The sequence below is a fragment of the Manduca sexta genome, chromosome 11 (genome assembly GCF_014839805.1).
Source record: "Manduca sexta isolate Smith_Timp_Sample1 chromosome 11, JHU_Msex_v1.0, whole genome shotgun sequence".
In the NCBI taxonomy this organism is placed as follows: Eukaryota; Metazoa; Arthropoda; class Insecta; order Lepidoptera; family Sphingidae; genus Manduca; species Manduca sexta.
The window spans coordinates 10,793,765-10,806,735 of record NC_051125.1 but is presented as its reverse complement, the minus strand read 5'-3'; the positions used below and the strand labels follow the sequence as shown (position 1 = coordinate 10,806,735).

Sequence of the window (12,971 nt, the reverse complement as noted above, 5' to 3'; positions counted from 1 at the left end):
TGCTAAACTGCTACATTAATTGGTTATAAGAATGGTAGTGTAAATATTTTTCACTTGTGCCTACTACCTTGTATTGTTAAAAAAGATTTTAAGTAAATGAATGAGAATTAGACTGAAGGACTTTGTAAGAACCACAATTAAATTTAATCATTTATTACTCAAAACTTATACATTATTAGACTATCATCTCAAGGTGTCTTGCATATTCAATAGTCTGCTCAGCAAGTTCGGAAGATGGCAGTACTCCAGCACTGGCGGCATTCACATCATCAGCTGTTGCAAAGAGGTAGCGGTTGTCTGGGCCCAGATTCCAGTTACGCTAGAAAAAAAAACATTTGATTTTATGATATTTGAAAGTTAATAATCAGATTCTGACATAATTTTTACCCAGATGATGTAAAAAATATTTAATTTTCAGCATCAGATTTTTCTTTTATAATGTATGTAAATATGCCTATTTTTGTTACTTAACTCCTATAATCAATGAGGCAGAAAAATAAACTCAAAACTATAACTTTCTAGACCATAAAATCAACATGATGTATAAATACCTTCTTCCCATATTCAAGCACAGCTTGTTGTGAGGACAAGTTGAGCCTCCTTGCAGCTTCTGCACATGGGATGCTCTGGTAAGCCTTCTCAATACATGCTGCAATCTCTCCTCTCACTGTCTCCAGCAGTGTATCCATGAATAGGGTGTAACTTTCAGCTGGTACATTACCCTGATGGACATGAAGTATAATGATAAATAAGTCAAGCAACTTTGTGTGTGTGTGTAAAAGGAATAGAACTCAAAGGATTACTGATCTGGGGATTTTTCTTAAACATAGATAGATGGCTAAAAGTGCAATACATGAAGATATATTTTTAAATTACCATTATACACTGATAATAATAATGATCAAATAATTTTTTATTGCCCCAACACTAAATTAATATTAAATGTTATTGTGCAGACAGACAAATATACTTATATCAAAACAATAGTGTTTTACCTTAGCCAAAAAGATTTTATTATAGCTTCCCTCCATGAGATATTGTTCTAATGCAAGTGGATGCCTGACATAAGGATCAGCCCTGATCACATCCACAGGTAACCGTTCCAGCTCCGTGTGGAACTCAGCCACACGATTCTGAGAGAGAAGGAATAACAGGTTCAGCCCAAGAAGCTGATACATGAATGCTGATTCTGGAAGATGATCTCTGTGGAAAATAATGCATATTATATTTTAGGACATTTATGATAATTTTTTATAAAAAAAAATCCATATGATTGTATAGCTGAAACACTGAATCATGTTTAGTAAGTTAACGGCAGCTCACTCAACAGTTGCTTTTTTGAGGCACAATGCATGAACAGCTAGCATAAAACTGGAGTGTTGAAATGAACCTATCTATGACTGTCTCACTCACTCTTGTCGCACAGCCATATGCTAGTGTACACAACACACTATGTGCATGGTATATCGCTCTGGGAGATAGTTCATTGTTTTGGGGCCACAGTTAAGGTGATAATAGAATTGGTTGTATGAAGTAGGGAAATTTAATACCTTTTGAAACGAATCTATAGATACATTTTTAAGAGAAAGGGAAGTAATTTTAGGCACCATTAACATAAGTTGTAGTACACAGATATAAAATGTACACTCTGTAAAACTTGAAAACTTTTGTTGAATATGGAATAACCACTTACTTGTAATCAAAATAATAGCATTTCAGCTGTGACATGTATCGCTCGAACGCTTTGACATCCTTTACGGCGACAGCCCACTGGGCACCAATTTCCAGAACATCTCTCGCCAAAATCAACTCCTTCTGATTCGCCACTGTGTTATTACTCGGAAGAAAGCTCAGTTGTGTTAATGCGATCTAATAAAAATGAAAACTATTATAGTTCTGTCACAAAACCATAACATAATACTAAATATTGTTTAGTCATCATAGACGTACCTTTATTTTGTTCAATAGTTCTCCACATTTGTCAAGTTTTCTAGGTTTCTTTGCCCATTCTGTTTTAAGATTTTGATACAAAGTAGCTACATCTTTAACCGAAGCCATTTTCGATGAATTTTTTGTTAAAATATAAAAGAAAACACTTTTAGCTTTCCGGATTGAGGTTGCTTACTTTTTAATTTTTTGACATAAGGCGTTCGGAAATGGAATACGAAACTTTGTTCTGTTCACCAGTGAGTAGTGACTTGTCTTTTTTATCACATAGGAAAAAAATATATTCGGATACATTTAATTTCTTCATTTTCACAGATGTATTTAAATATTGACTATCTCCTGGGCAGTCAAGAATACTCAAATTATCTATTAGATTAATTCTCTAATATATTCTTACATTTTTCTGTCTATAAGATGCAGTCGCAAAAAGGTCAAAGTACCAAATGCTACTTATGTGTGTAATCAATGCATCTCGTTAAAATTTCTGAGTTTAATGATTTGATTATTTCTTTGCAACTATCCTGGCAATGCAGTATAAGGATATATTTTAAATTATAACATTATGATTTGATCTTATATAGGTACCATATTGGCTGAATAGATAATAAATGCGGAACAAAAAAACTTTTAATTTTATTACTGGCAATTGCCAAGATTTATTATTTCATTCGATCAATCATTCTAAAACGTAGTGATTATATTCTCTTTGAATCATTCATTCTCTGCAATCTGTCATTGCTTGTAGGGGAAGAAGGGGATTTCTCAATTTTACTTTATGCGGTTAAAAATGAATCAGTGGATTTACAGTCATGAATTTTTATTGACAATAAGTGGTGTTCGTTCAAAATAAATAAAAATAATGTTGTGAAAAATGTCTTCGCCGTCGGCTGTGGTATGCCGTGAAGTTTTCGATGAAAACAGTCAGCCGTCCGCAGAAGGTTCCTAATTTATTAATTTTCGCATTAGATTCTTATTTTCAGACTGAATACGGACTTCGTTAAACATTTTTTATTATTATTCAATATCGCTCCCTATCTATAAAAGTGATGTGATATATTTTGGCATTGTTTAGTGTATCGTCGTTCGAATCGATAATTTTTGTTTATATGACAGAGATCAGCGAGTATGCCCAGCAGCTGGGCATTGACCCGGAGAGCGAGAGCCACCTATTGCCGCTGGCTCGGGATGGGCTCATGCAAGCTTTGCCACCACCCTGGAAGGCTTAGTAAGATTTAATTAATGTTAGAATTGTATACTTAATAAAAATGGCTAGATTTAATGCAAGATGTATTAATGAAATTTTATTTTGTTATTCATTTTTCTATAAGTAACTTTACATTTCATTTGAGTCCATAAGGATACAATGTATGGGTTTTTTTTCAATTGTTAGTATGGTAGGTGTATAAAGTAATACTATACTTATAGCTAAGTAGAACTCAAATTCAATAAATATTCCTTGCATCAATTTTACCTTGTTACTCTTATAATTTTTTCTTTTTAAGTTAGTATTGATTAAAATAAAGAAATATTTTTTAAATGACCATATTTGCCAAGTTCATGTTTATAAACTTAGGAAAAAAAAATTTGCCAGAATAAAAATAAAGTTTGATAGATATAAAAAACAAATGATTATTTTGATATTCTGTATAGTATACTTTTACCGTCTACTTAGGCAAGGGTATATTTTTTACATTAATGTTGATAAATCGTAAGGCTGGTCATGTCCATATTTCAACATACCCAATTCAATATCTAAATGTAGACTTCTCATTTATTTTTACTACTAAATCATTAAATTGTCCAACCAGCTATGATGAAAAGCTCCAAACCCATTACTACTATAATGAAGAAACAAAGAACACCCAATGGGAACATCCACTGGACAATGTCTACAGAGATCTGGTGAAGAAGGCCCGGGATGCCTCCATGCTGGATGACACCTGTGCTTCTGTTCAGGTGAGATTATAAAGGATTATGGTACACCTCTTCGGTAGTGTAATGTGGGTTTTTTTAAAGTCTGGTCAAGAAGACACAGGATGCATCCATGCTAGATGACAGTTGCACTTCTGTTCAAGTAAGTGATGCTTTGGACAATTATTTAGGATTTTGGGGTAGAATGATATATCTTTTTTTATAAAAGTGTGTAAGATTTCTGTAGAGTACTTAATATGCTTTGTAATTTGACTATTACTGTGCTTACACATCCTTGCTAGTAGCAGAAATAATTAAAACAAGCAATCGGACAGTATACTGTCCGAATGCTTGTTTTAATTATGTACAGTAGAACTTATTTTTTGGCACTTGGAAGAGCTTTTTGGTATTGGAGTTATCATTACGGCCTCAGGGACGACTGTACCGATATTCTAGGGTCACCAGTCTTGCGATTTAGCGATAACGTTAAGTAATTGCTGGCCAGAGTAAATGAAAGTTAAGTATAGAAATCGTCATTTATTTTGTCTGTGATATAGTCATAAGCAGCCTGACATCTATCCTCTTCGGAGACTGACGAGAGATGATTACCTATCGGCAGTCGAAACAATTATGCTGGCCTGTTGGTACCGGATATACAAAAACTTATTAATACACATAAATAATTTTATTAAAATACTCTATTATTCTTATACTCAAATCATAACAACGTAGTAATGAGTTAAATAACAATAAGGTGGTAAGCAGTGAAGCAGTAGCCTTAACTAATGCATGGCTCTGAGTGGTAAATTTCTGCGAGGTCGCTTTATCTGATTTCAATGCTCCTTGCAAGCGTGAGACCCTTCAAAGCGGGAAGCCCTGCGCGATTGCTTCTCTTTGCGACCCCATAATGCTGTTGTAATAATGAACAATTTAGTATAGCTACACTTATGCTCAAGTTGTTTGCCGCTTTAAGCAGATTTGAGTAATTACGCCCAAGCCTGGACGCAAGGGGTACTCTTTTATATCTTGTCGGGTAATTGTTAAACAAACGAAATAATTAATTAACTAGCAGGCAAATGATAGCCTAATTGAGCGGGGTCACGTAGCGCCGTGCACTCATGGGTGCTTGCGGCTGTACATACGTTAGTCGTTAAGGGTCATATTCGTCGAAGTTCAGTCCAATACGGGTGTTAACAACGTGACCATAGCAACTTCAACTATTGAATATTTGAAAATACGGAAGACTAGAATTAACATATACTTAATAACTTTTTTTTTTTAAGTTTCTATACAGTATACGCCAGTAGCGAAGGGTGAAATTTTCCAATTGGTAACCCGAGGGAAGAACAAATGCCTTGGTTAACATTTCGCAGCCAATTAAACAGAATACAAAATCTAAGACAAACGTAAAGAAAAGGGAAGCCGATAGGAATCAGTTGTATGGACCCTTCGCCATTGGTATACCCATTCTTTTTGCGACTCGTAAAATCAATATAAGTATAGTAATAGTGTTAATGTGATTTCGAAATATCTAATACATATTTGGATGGAATTAGATATACAGATAGACGTAGTAGATTCACATAAAGGCTGCATTTTCGTGGCAAAGTGTACACTGCACAGTGAATCTTTTTCGGGAAACGTCACTAGTGGCCGGAGTTGCGACCAAAAGCTAGTTTATAATATTAGTGGGACATAGAGGTATTCTTCGTACTAAAGCTGATGTCATACAAGTAAAATAGCCCCTGGGCTTTATGCAAACAGTCGTGCCTTAGTATGCCCTGTTTTCACATTAAATGGAACATGACTGTAAAATCGTGTCATGTTTGTGGCTACTATTATGAGAATACGTATCGTGTGGTTAGATGGTTAAAAATATTAATCATTTGAGTTATGTTTTTTATGATTTTTAAATGGGTATACGGATGGTAAATAAACATGTACGCTGACGCAATGGTAAAGCATAGTGAACAATATTAATAAATGTATTTCAATAACACCTGTAAACTAGGTAGTTTGATGAAATTTTATTTGATTTTAATATGTACACATATATAAACAGCGGCGATAGCCTAGTTGGGTGTGGAACGGACTGCCGAGACGAATGTCCGCGGGTTCAAATCCCAAGGGCACACACCTCTGACTTTTCTAAAATCATGTGTGTACTCTTTGTGAATTTATCGTTAGCTTTAACGGTGAAGGAAAACATCGTGAGGAAACCTGCACATCTAAGAAGTTCTCTATAGGAATTTCGAGGGTGTGTGAATTCTACCAATCCGCACTAGGCCAGCGTGGTGGACTAAGGCCTAATCCCTCTCAGTAGTAGAGGAGGCCCATGGTCAGCAGTAGATAAAGTATATATAGGGCTGATATTATTTATTTTATTAATATATACACATATTATAAACCAAAGTTCTCTTTTCTGTCTGTCTATATATCATCAATTTTCTCACAATCTACTGAACGTATTTTTTTGAAACTTGGTATGGAGATAGTTTAAGACCCTGGGTAGGAATATAAGCTATTTTTCTATCCCGAGAAAATATATAGCGAGACTTTTGTCCCGGAAATCTCCTTCACGCAGGCGAAGCCGCGAGCAATAGCTACAATAGTTAGAAATAAAAACGAAAGGGATGACGATATAATGCATCAAAGAGAAATATGTAATGGTCTTTCAGTAACTACAAAAGAATTTTCAAACTTTGAAAATCCCAGTAGACTGTAGAGCAAGCATTTAAAATCATATGTTATGATTATGTATAGACAAATTTTTGACAGGTCCGTCTGGATATCTGTAGAGAAGGTCTTTGTTCAGTAGTAAATTTCATGTGGCTGATGACGATAGTGGTAGCGTAATTGACGGTATCAAGCTCTAGGTCTCTCTTACAGGAGAGTTTTCTTTAGTGGGTACAAACGCTGTGTATTTCTACCGCTAACTACTAATAAGCAAGGACAGCTGTATATGAGGGATACTGTTATTTAAAATATTAAATATTAGCCCTGTCTTATATTATGCTGTTCCATTGCTGGGCTCGGGCTTTCTCTACTTCTGAGAGGTATTAGGCCAATCCACGCTGGCCTAGTGCGGAGTGGCAGACTTCACATGCCCTCAAAATTCTTATAGAAAACTTCCTAGGTATACTGGTTTACTTGAAATGTTATGCCACCAAAATAATAAATGTCTGACATTAGATAGGTCCTGTTTCAAGATGTCTACGTAATCGCCAATCGTCGATTATAATATAACCAAATATAGAAGTCAAGCTCCCAAATAAATAGTAAACAAAAGCATTAACTGTCTTATATGTGAAATGCCGAATACTGCCAAGTAATATTTTATTTATTAGCTGGTGTTCTATATGAATTATCCAAACTTGATATTCCCACAGGAGTTGCTCACGTCTGAAGAGAACACGAAGAACCTGGAACGCGTGGAGACGAAGGTGGAGAGCGATGAGGAGTTCAGCACGGACAGCGAGAACCATCCCGCGGAGACCAGGGATAACACGCTCACGGCCTCCCGACGTCTCACTCCTATAGGTAAAAATGGGGTTTCTGTACACAAACAATCGCACCCTTAGAATTAAAGTGACCAACTCAAAATGTATATATTTACTGATTTTGTTAAAAAATGCATGGCATTCAAAATTTCAAAGCATGCTCTATAACCCTATGACGAGAAAAGACAAAATTATAGAACATAAACAGAGATTCTCACTATCGACGACCGCTCAATTCACTGCCTTCTATATTGTTTTCAAATGTATTTTATTCGTTTCCCACAAATCGTTTCTTTTGAGTTCGGTCTATAGTTCTAAAGGTGCGATTAATATTCTTACAGTACCGGCTTTAAGAAGATAGGGGCTTATATGTCTCCCGGGGCCATTATATCAAGCTCAATGCATCCACTTTTACGAATGTGATGTAATTGGTGTTTATAACTAGTTCTGGCTGTAAATTCTTCTACATTTTTCGTCCAGGACGCTCGGTAGCTTAGGCCGTATCTTCCGAATGGATTCCTACATTTTTAGTTTTTACGTTATTTTCACCGCTTTCAAAGTATTGAATTCAAATTCAGGACTAAAAGATATAATATTGGCAGTAAAAATTGTGGAAGCAAGGTTGACGCTCATAATTAAATGAAAAACTTACAATGCTTTATAATGAAATGTGTGTTCTAAATTGTTTTCCCCTTGACGTTATTTTTAATGCTTTTTTAATGGCTAATGCAAGAATAAATTTTTATTACTAAAGGCCGTACGAGAAATAATGACCTAACCAATTTATTCAACAATTATTTAATGGACTTAACTCTTTCGAAAAACTGTGTGAATACACAGAAAATTGATCTTATTAGCCCTGAAAATAAACATTATATTAATTTTACGAAAAACTGCCTATGCTATAAAAATATTTTTTAAATCTAATTAAATCTAGTGGGTACATGGGTCATGCTCCTTTATACTGTTTATTGATCATTTAACCTATATTTTATTATCTAGTCTACTACTTTCAGGTCGACCTCCCCTATCTCCTCTAACGAGGCTAGACAAAAAGTTAGGCGACTTGAAAATCTCCCCACTTCGAAGGAGTGTGGACGGCGCCTTCTCTAAACCTCTAGTTCGGAATACCTCAGACAGAGACCTTCTGAACAGACCTTCGTTTGAAAGACCCAAGATGCTGTTCAAACAGCAATCAGAGATTATAGACTTGAAGATCAATGTGACGAGTCCTGAAGAAGAGAACTATAAGCCGCTGTTTGCTTCTGCTAAGGCTGAGAGGGGATTCCCTTTAATGGGTAAGACTTTTCAATATAAGTTTTGTGCCAGTATATGTACCTCGTTTCATGGTCTTTTTAGTATGGACAGTTACATTTTTTCTTCTCATTTTAAGACTAGCGTATACCCTATTGATGGCCAAAGTACCTTGGGCTTGCTATGAGTGTTGTATTATTTCCCACCACCATTTTCCAACGCGAGCCTTGGACCATATAAAACTAATCTGGTACTCAACTGCATTCACATGTAGGCGAGATTAGATCTTAAAGATGTGGACAAGACCCTATATTTTACTCAATGAGAATATGTTCTAATCTATTTAAAATAAAAAAATTAGAATATTTTTTTTTCTCTTTATATAATCCTTAGGTAAAGGAAACATGTTCTTAAAACTGTCGAAATCAGACCTGCCTAGTCCTGACACTGATAAGTCGCTGCCATTGGATTCCGTGACCAAAAGTGACCCACCCAAAGGTATACTGAGGGAGAAGTTGTCTGATCTCTTGTACAAAAAGACGGAGAGCTTGGCAATGAGCAAGCAGAGGCAGGCTTCTAGCTTTGAAGAGGACAAGAAGAGTGTCAGGTAACAGATTCATGTTAAGTTTGTGATAGTAAGGTGTCGGATATATTTTGTTCACGACTGGATAGCTTCCACTATAAGCATATTGAAATCTGACGTGATGGCTCATTGTGAACATACAGATTGTGATATCAGCTAGAGTACGATCAAGCTAGTCGGCATAATTGCCATTATAAATAAACATAACGTTTCACTCACACGACCAAGCTCCATAAATAAAGATAAAAAAGGCTCTGTAATCGCGAAGTCAACTTAAAGTTAGAATCAAAAACCTTGCGTACCTACCTGCTAAAAACATATCAATTTCAGGTTCAAATTAGAAAACCTACCGGAACCAACAGTCAGTCCAGGATCAAACAGCTCCTCTGAGCAGAACGATGGTCAGAGTTCAATCATCAGCGCTGCCCCCGTGCCAACGGTACCATCACCAGTAACCATACCATCACCGATGGTCCAGTCGCCGGTGGCCCAGCCGATGCAGTCACCGGTGACTCACACAGTGCTATCACCGGTGACTCGTACGTCATCGCCACCGGTGACTCATCCGATAGTCCTGTCACCGTTGGTAACCCGTCCACCGTTGCCGCCGAGACCGTCTGACAGTCCCAGAGATGCGAAGAGCTTGTCCGTCTCCGACAGGGATTCTGTTGGTGAGTTTTTTGTAATATAAATATTATGTATCACCGGTGACTCATATAAGTAATATTTCGCAGAATTGCGGGTATTATAGTTGCATTTTTGTCTTCCTCTTTTTGTTTACGTATGTGAACTAATATGTCATACTCATAATCAGTGCCGGATTTATATTTTTTATGAGTGTAGGCCACTTTATTTCCGCCGCCCCACGTAGGTAGGTTTATGTGTGTATGCATGTAGGTTTCTAAAATCTATATATATAAAAATGAATTGCTGTTCGTTAGTCTCGCTAAAACTCGAGAACGGCTGAACGGATTTATCTTATCTTGATCTTGAATTATTCGTGGAGGTCTAGGGAAGGTTTAAAAGGTGAGAAAAATTCGAATAATTGCCGGGAAAATCCTCAAAACAGCATTTTTCTATTTCCCATACAAACGTTTTCTAACTAATACGTAGAGTCAATTTGAGCTTTATTGCTATTGTATAAAGTTCACTGTTGTCTAAGCAATGTAGGTGTGTTCCTAACATCAAAGCAGTGTGCGTTGGAGCACAGAATATAATAATGTAATGTCGCGTTCTGAAACTCAACAAAAGTGATATCGCGGACCCGACTAAATTGAACAGTCACAAAATTTAATATATCATTAGTTATTTGGTTGGCTTCACGATATTATTTCTTTTGTTTTACTTTAAAATGCATGTTTTCGTTATGGACAATTTTTGAGCTACTTTTGCATATCTATACTTATAATAAACTGTAGAGAGGTCAATTCTGTACATGAAATATATTTCCAAAATAACTGGGGGTGATTAGGGGATCGATACTGATGCCAAAAATGCAATTAGTAAAATTTTTGTCTGTCTGTCTGTATAACCGTTATAGAAACAAAAACTACTCGACGGATTTCAACTTAACTTGGTACAATTATTTTTCATACTCCTGAGCTGGTTATAGTATACTTTTCATCGCGCTACAATTAATAGGAGCGTAGCAGTGATGTAAAATGTTGGGAAAACGGGAGAAGTTACTCCATTTTTTAAGCTTCCGTCATTTCGTGTGCAACCTTAATGGTTAAAAGTTCCTTCGATTTCACCAGGATCCCATCATCAGAACCTGACCGGACAATCGGACCACCTGCATACCACCATAAATTAAAAAAACATCCCGACAAATTGAGCACCTTCTCCATTTTTGAAACCCGAAATCCACGCGGGCGAAGCTGCGGGTGGAAGCTAGTACTTAATAATTTTCCATTTATTTGTATTATGGAAGGCACTAAAGTTCGAAAAATCTAAAATCGAGTAAGCGTTCTCTGCAATCTGCCGCCCATAGGCCGCGGCCTATACGGCCTATTTACAAATCCAGGACTGATCACAATACATTCATTGTTACCTTATGCCTCGCAACACATCAGCCTAAACTCAAATAATCCCTTTGATCAAACAGAAAGCGACAGCCGCGATCGTGGCACGTCGCCTCGCCGCCGCGTGTTGCGTCCGCCCGCGGGCGACTACATCAAACCAGACCTGTTCCAAAAGAATTTCCAGAAGATATCGGACTTGGTCCGTCCAGGAGACATAGAGACCGCGTCGGTGCACCTGGAAGAGCCGGTGGTTTCCGATAAGGAGTCTAGGCCTAGGTGAGGCAATTTGTGGTTGACTGGAACCGTAAAGATACTAAAAAATAAAGTAGCTGTTAATCGTACTGTAATTTTAGTATTAACCTTCATATTTAAAAAAAAATCTACGTTAGGTACTAAAAAGTTAATAGTATACTGAGTATTTGTTGGAAGTTTGTTTGATTATTACAGGTCGCCAATGATACCACAGAAGAGTAAAATATCGATAAACCTAATGGAAAGTATAGAATCCGAAACATCGATAGATTCTCCAGATAGAGAGTTCGCTAACTTAGACTTGAATGATCTAGACGACTCTGAAACACATAAAGACAAACAGTCGAACGATGCAAAGGAAAATGATGCCAAAGATATAGAAGATAGTGACAAAACTTCAAAAACAAGTAACACAGATAAATCGCCAAAGATACCAGAAAATGTACCAGTACCTCAAATCAAAGTTCCTAATATAGATTTTCTGCCAAAGAGCTTGCTGTCGCAGCTATCAGACTCGGAAGATTCAAAGAAAAACTCGATAAATGACATATCGAGAAACTCGAAATCGAGCATCGAAATAAAATCGTCACAGTTAAAAATATCGCCAACACCTAGTCTAGGTTCCGAACTGAGATCCCCAAGACTAGATTACGGGAAACCTTGGAGTCCGTTGTCGACGTTTAAACCGATGAACAAAGCCGTTATAGCCCCACAATTAAAATCTTCAGATTCAGCGTCGAGTCTCGGGAAAGGATTGTCGAGTCCGAGACTCGACGGAGTGATGTTGTCTCAAGGTAAATCGAATTCCGACAACGTAGTCGTCGTCTATCAGTTCGAGACACAAGAAGAGACTCCCCCAAAGCCTATAAAGTCTCCTCTAATACCTGATATGGGAACAAGAGATTTTATAGAAAGACATAAATCGGACGAGAGGAGAAGATTAGAACTATCGTTGCAGAAGGAATTAGAGAATATAAGAGCGGAATGGATGGTACGCGAGAGGAAAATGAGAGCGGAATTGCAAGAGGAGTTGAGGGAAGCCGAGGAAAAGTTTTTGATGGAGAAGAAATTGAGATTGAATGAGCAAAGCGAGAGACATCAGAGGGAGATGGAAGAGGTAAGTTTTGTGGCAGGTAAAATAAATCGAGACTTAATGTAATGTGTTCATCAACAATTATACTGTCGTGCTAAGCTCAAGAGCGGTATCTCAACAAAAAAATCTTGATTTGAATGAACTTACTTAAATGACGGTATCTTGTTTAGAACTTGTTAAAAAAAAAACCTTATAAAAGTTTCTCCATCTCAGTTTTACATACAAAATTATAAAACTATATTTACAAAACTTCGATTATCTCAAAATAATATTTCCCTGACATACATTACATGCTTTTGTACTTACTACGGCAGTATGATGGACGATGAATAGATTAACGGTTGTCCGCCGGCAGATATTTGTCATTTTTTTCCTGCAAAATAATAAATCATATTTTCAATATAACTTCT

The 12,971-nt window shown here is 36.6% G+C and overlaps 2 protein-coding genes across 8 annotated transcripts in view; one reads left to right on the top strand and one right to left on the bottom strand.

Moving 5' to 3' along the window:
- Nucleotides 1-137: 137 nt before the first annotated feature.
- Nucleotides 138-2,204, bottom strand: LOC115452171 (26S proteasome non-ATPase regulatory subunit 8). Its single transcript, XM_030180637.2, has 5 exons — nucleotides 1,951-2,204; nucleotides 1,694-1,869; nucleotides 996-1,203; nucleotides 552-722; nucleotides 138-319 (listed from the first exon to the last, which is right to left on the bottom strand). Exons 1-5 carry the CDS (start codon nucleotides 2,056-2,058, stop codon nucleotides 176-178), a joined length of 807 nt encoding a protein of 268 aa, XP_030036497.1. The 5' UTR covers nucleotides 2,059-2,204; the 3' UTR covers nucleotides 138-175.
- Nucleotides 2,205-2,672: 468 nt separating this feature from the next.
- Nucleotides 2,673-12,971, top strand: part of LOC115452172 (centrosomal protein of 164 kDa) — a 30,522-nt gene continuing 20,223 nt past the window's right edge. For all 7 annotated transcript variants that reach the window (XM_037437484.1, XM_037437483.1, XM_037437487.1 and 4 more), the window contains exons 1-9: nucleotides 2,673-2,885; nucleotides 3,061-3,172; nucleotides 3,756-3,903; nucleotides 7,248-7,398; nucleotides 8,375-8,656; nucleotides 9,006-9,219; nucleotides 9,526-9,866; nucleotides 11,300-11,492; nucleotides 11,664-12,585. In XM_037437484.1, the coding sequence (XP_037293381.1) occupies nucleotides 2,819-2,885; nucleotides 3,061-3,172; nucleotides 3,756-3,903; nucleotides 7,248-7,398; nucleotides 8,375-8,656; nucleotides 9,006-9,219; nucleotides 9,526-9,866; nucleotides 11,300-11,492; nucleotides 11,664-12,585 (2,430 nt within the window). In that variant the 5' untranslated portion in view covers nucleotides 2,673-2,818. The remainder of the gene's footprint in view (nucleotides 2,886-3,060; nucleotides 3,173-3,755; nucleotides 3,904-7,247; nucleotides 7,399-8,374; nucleotides 8,657-9,005; nucleotides 9,220-9,525; nucleotides 9,867-11,299; nucleotides 11,493-11,663; nucleotides 12,586-12,971) is intronic.

What these genes read in the sequence shown, in the direction of transcription:
- LOC115452171 (XM_030180637.2), bottom strand. Translation starts at nt 2,058, where the DNA reads ATGGCTTCGGTTAAAGATGTAGCTACTTTGTATCAAAATCTTAAAACA. An exon ending in TGCTATTATTTTGATTACAA is followed by an intron (nt 1,204 to 1,693) that starts GTAAGTGGTTAT and finishes TATTTTCCACAG; the next exon opens with AGATCATCTTCCAGAATCAG. An exon ending in TGCTTGAATATGGGAAGAAG is followed by an intron (nt 320 to 551) that starts GTATTTATACAT and finishes TTTTTTTTCTAG; the next exon opens with CGTAACTGGAATCTGGGCCC.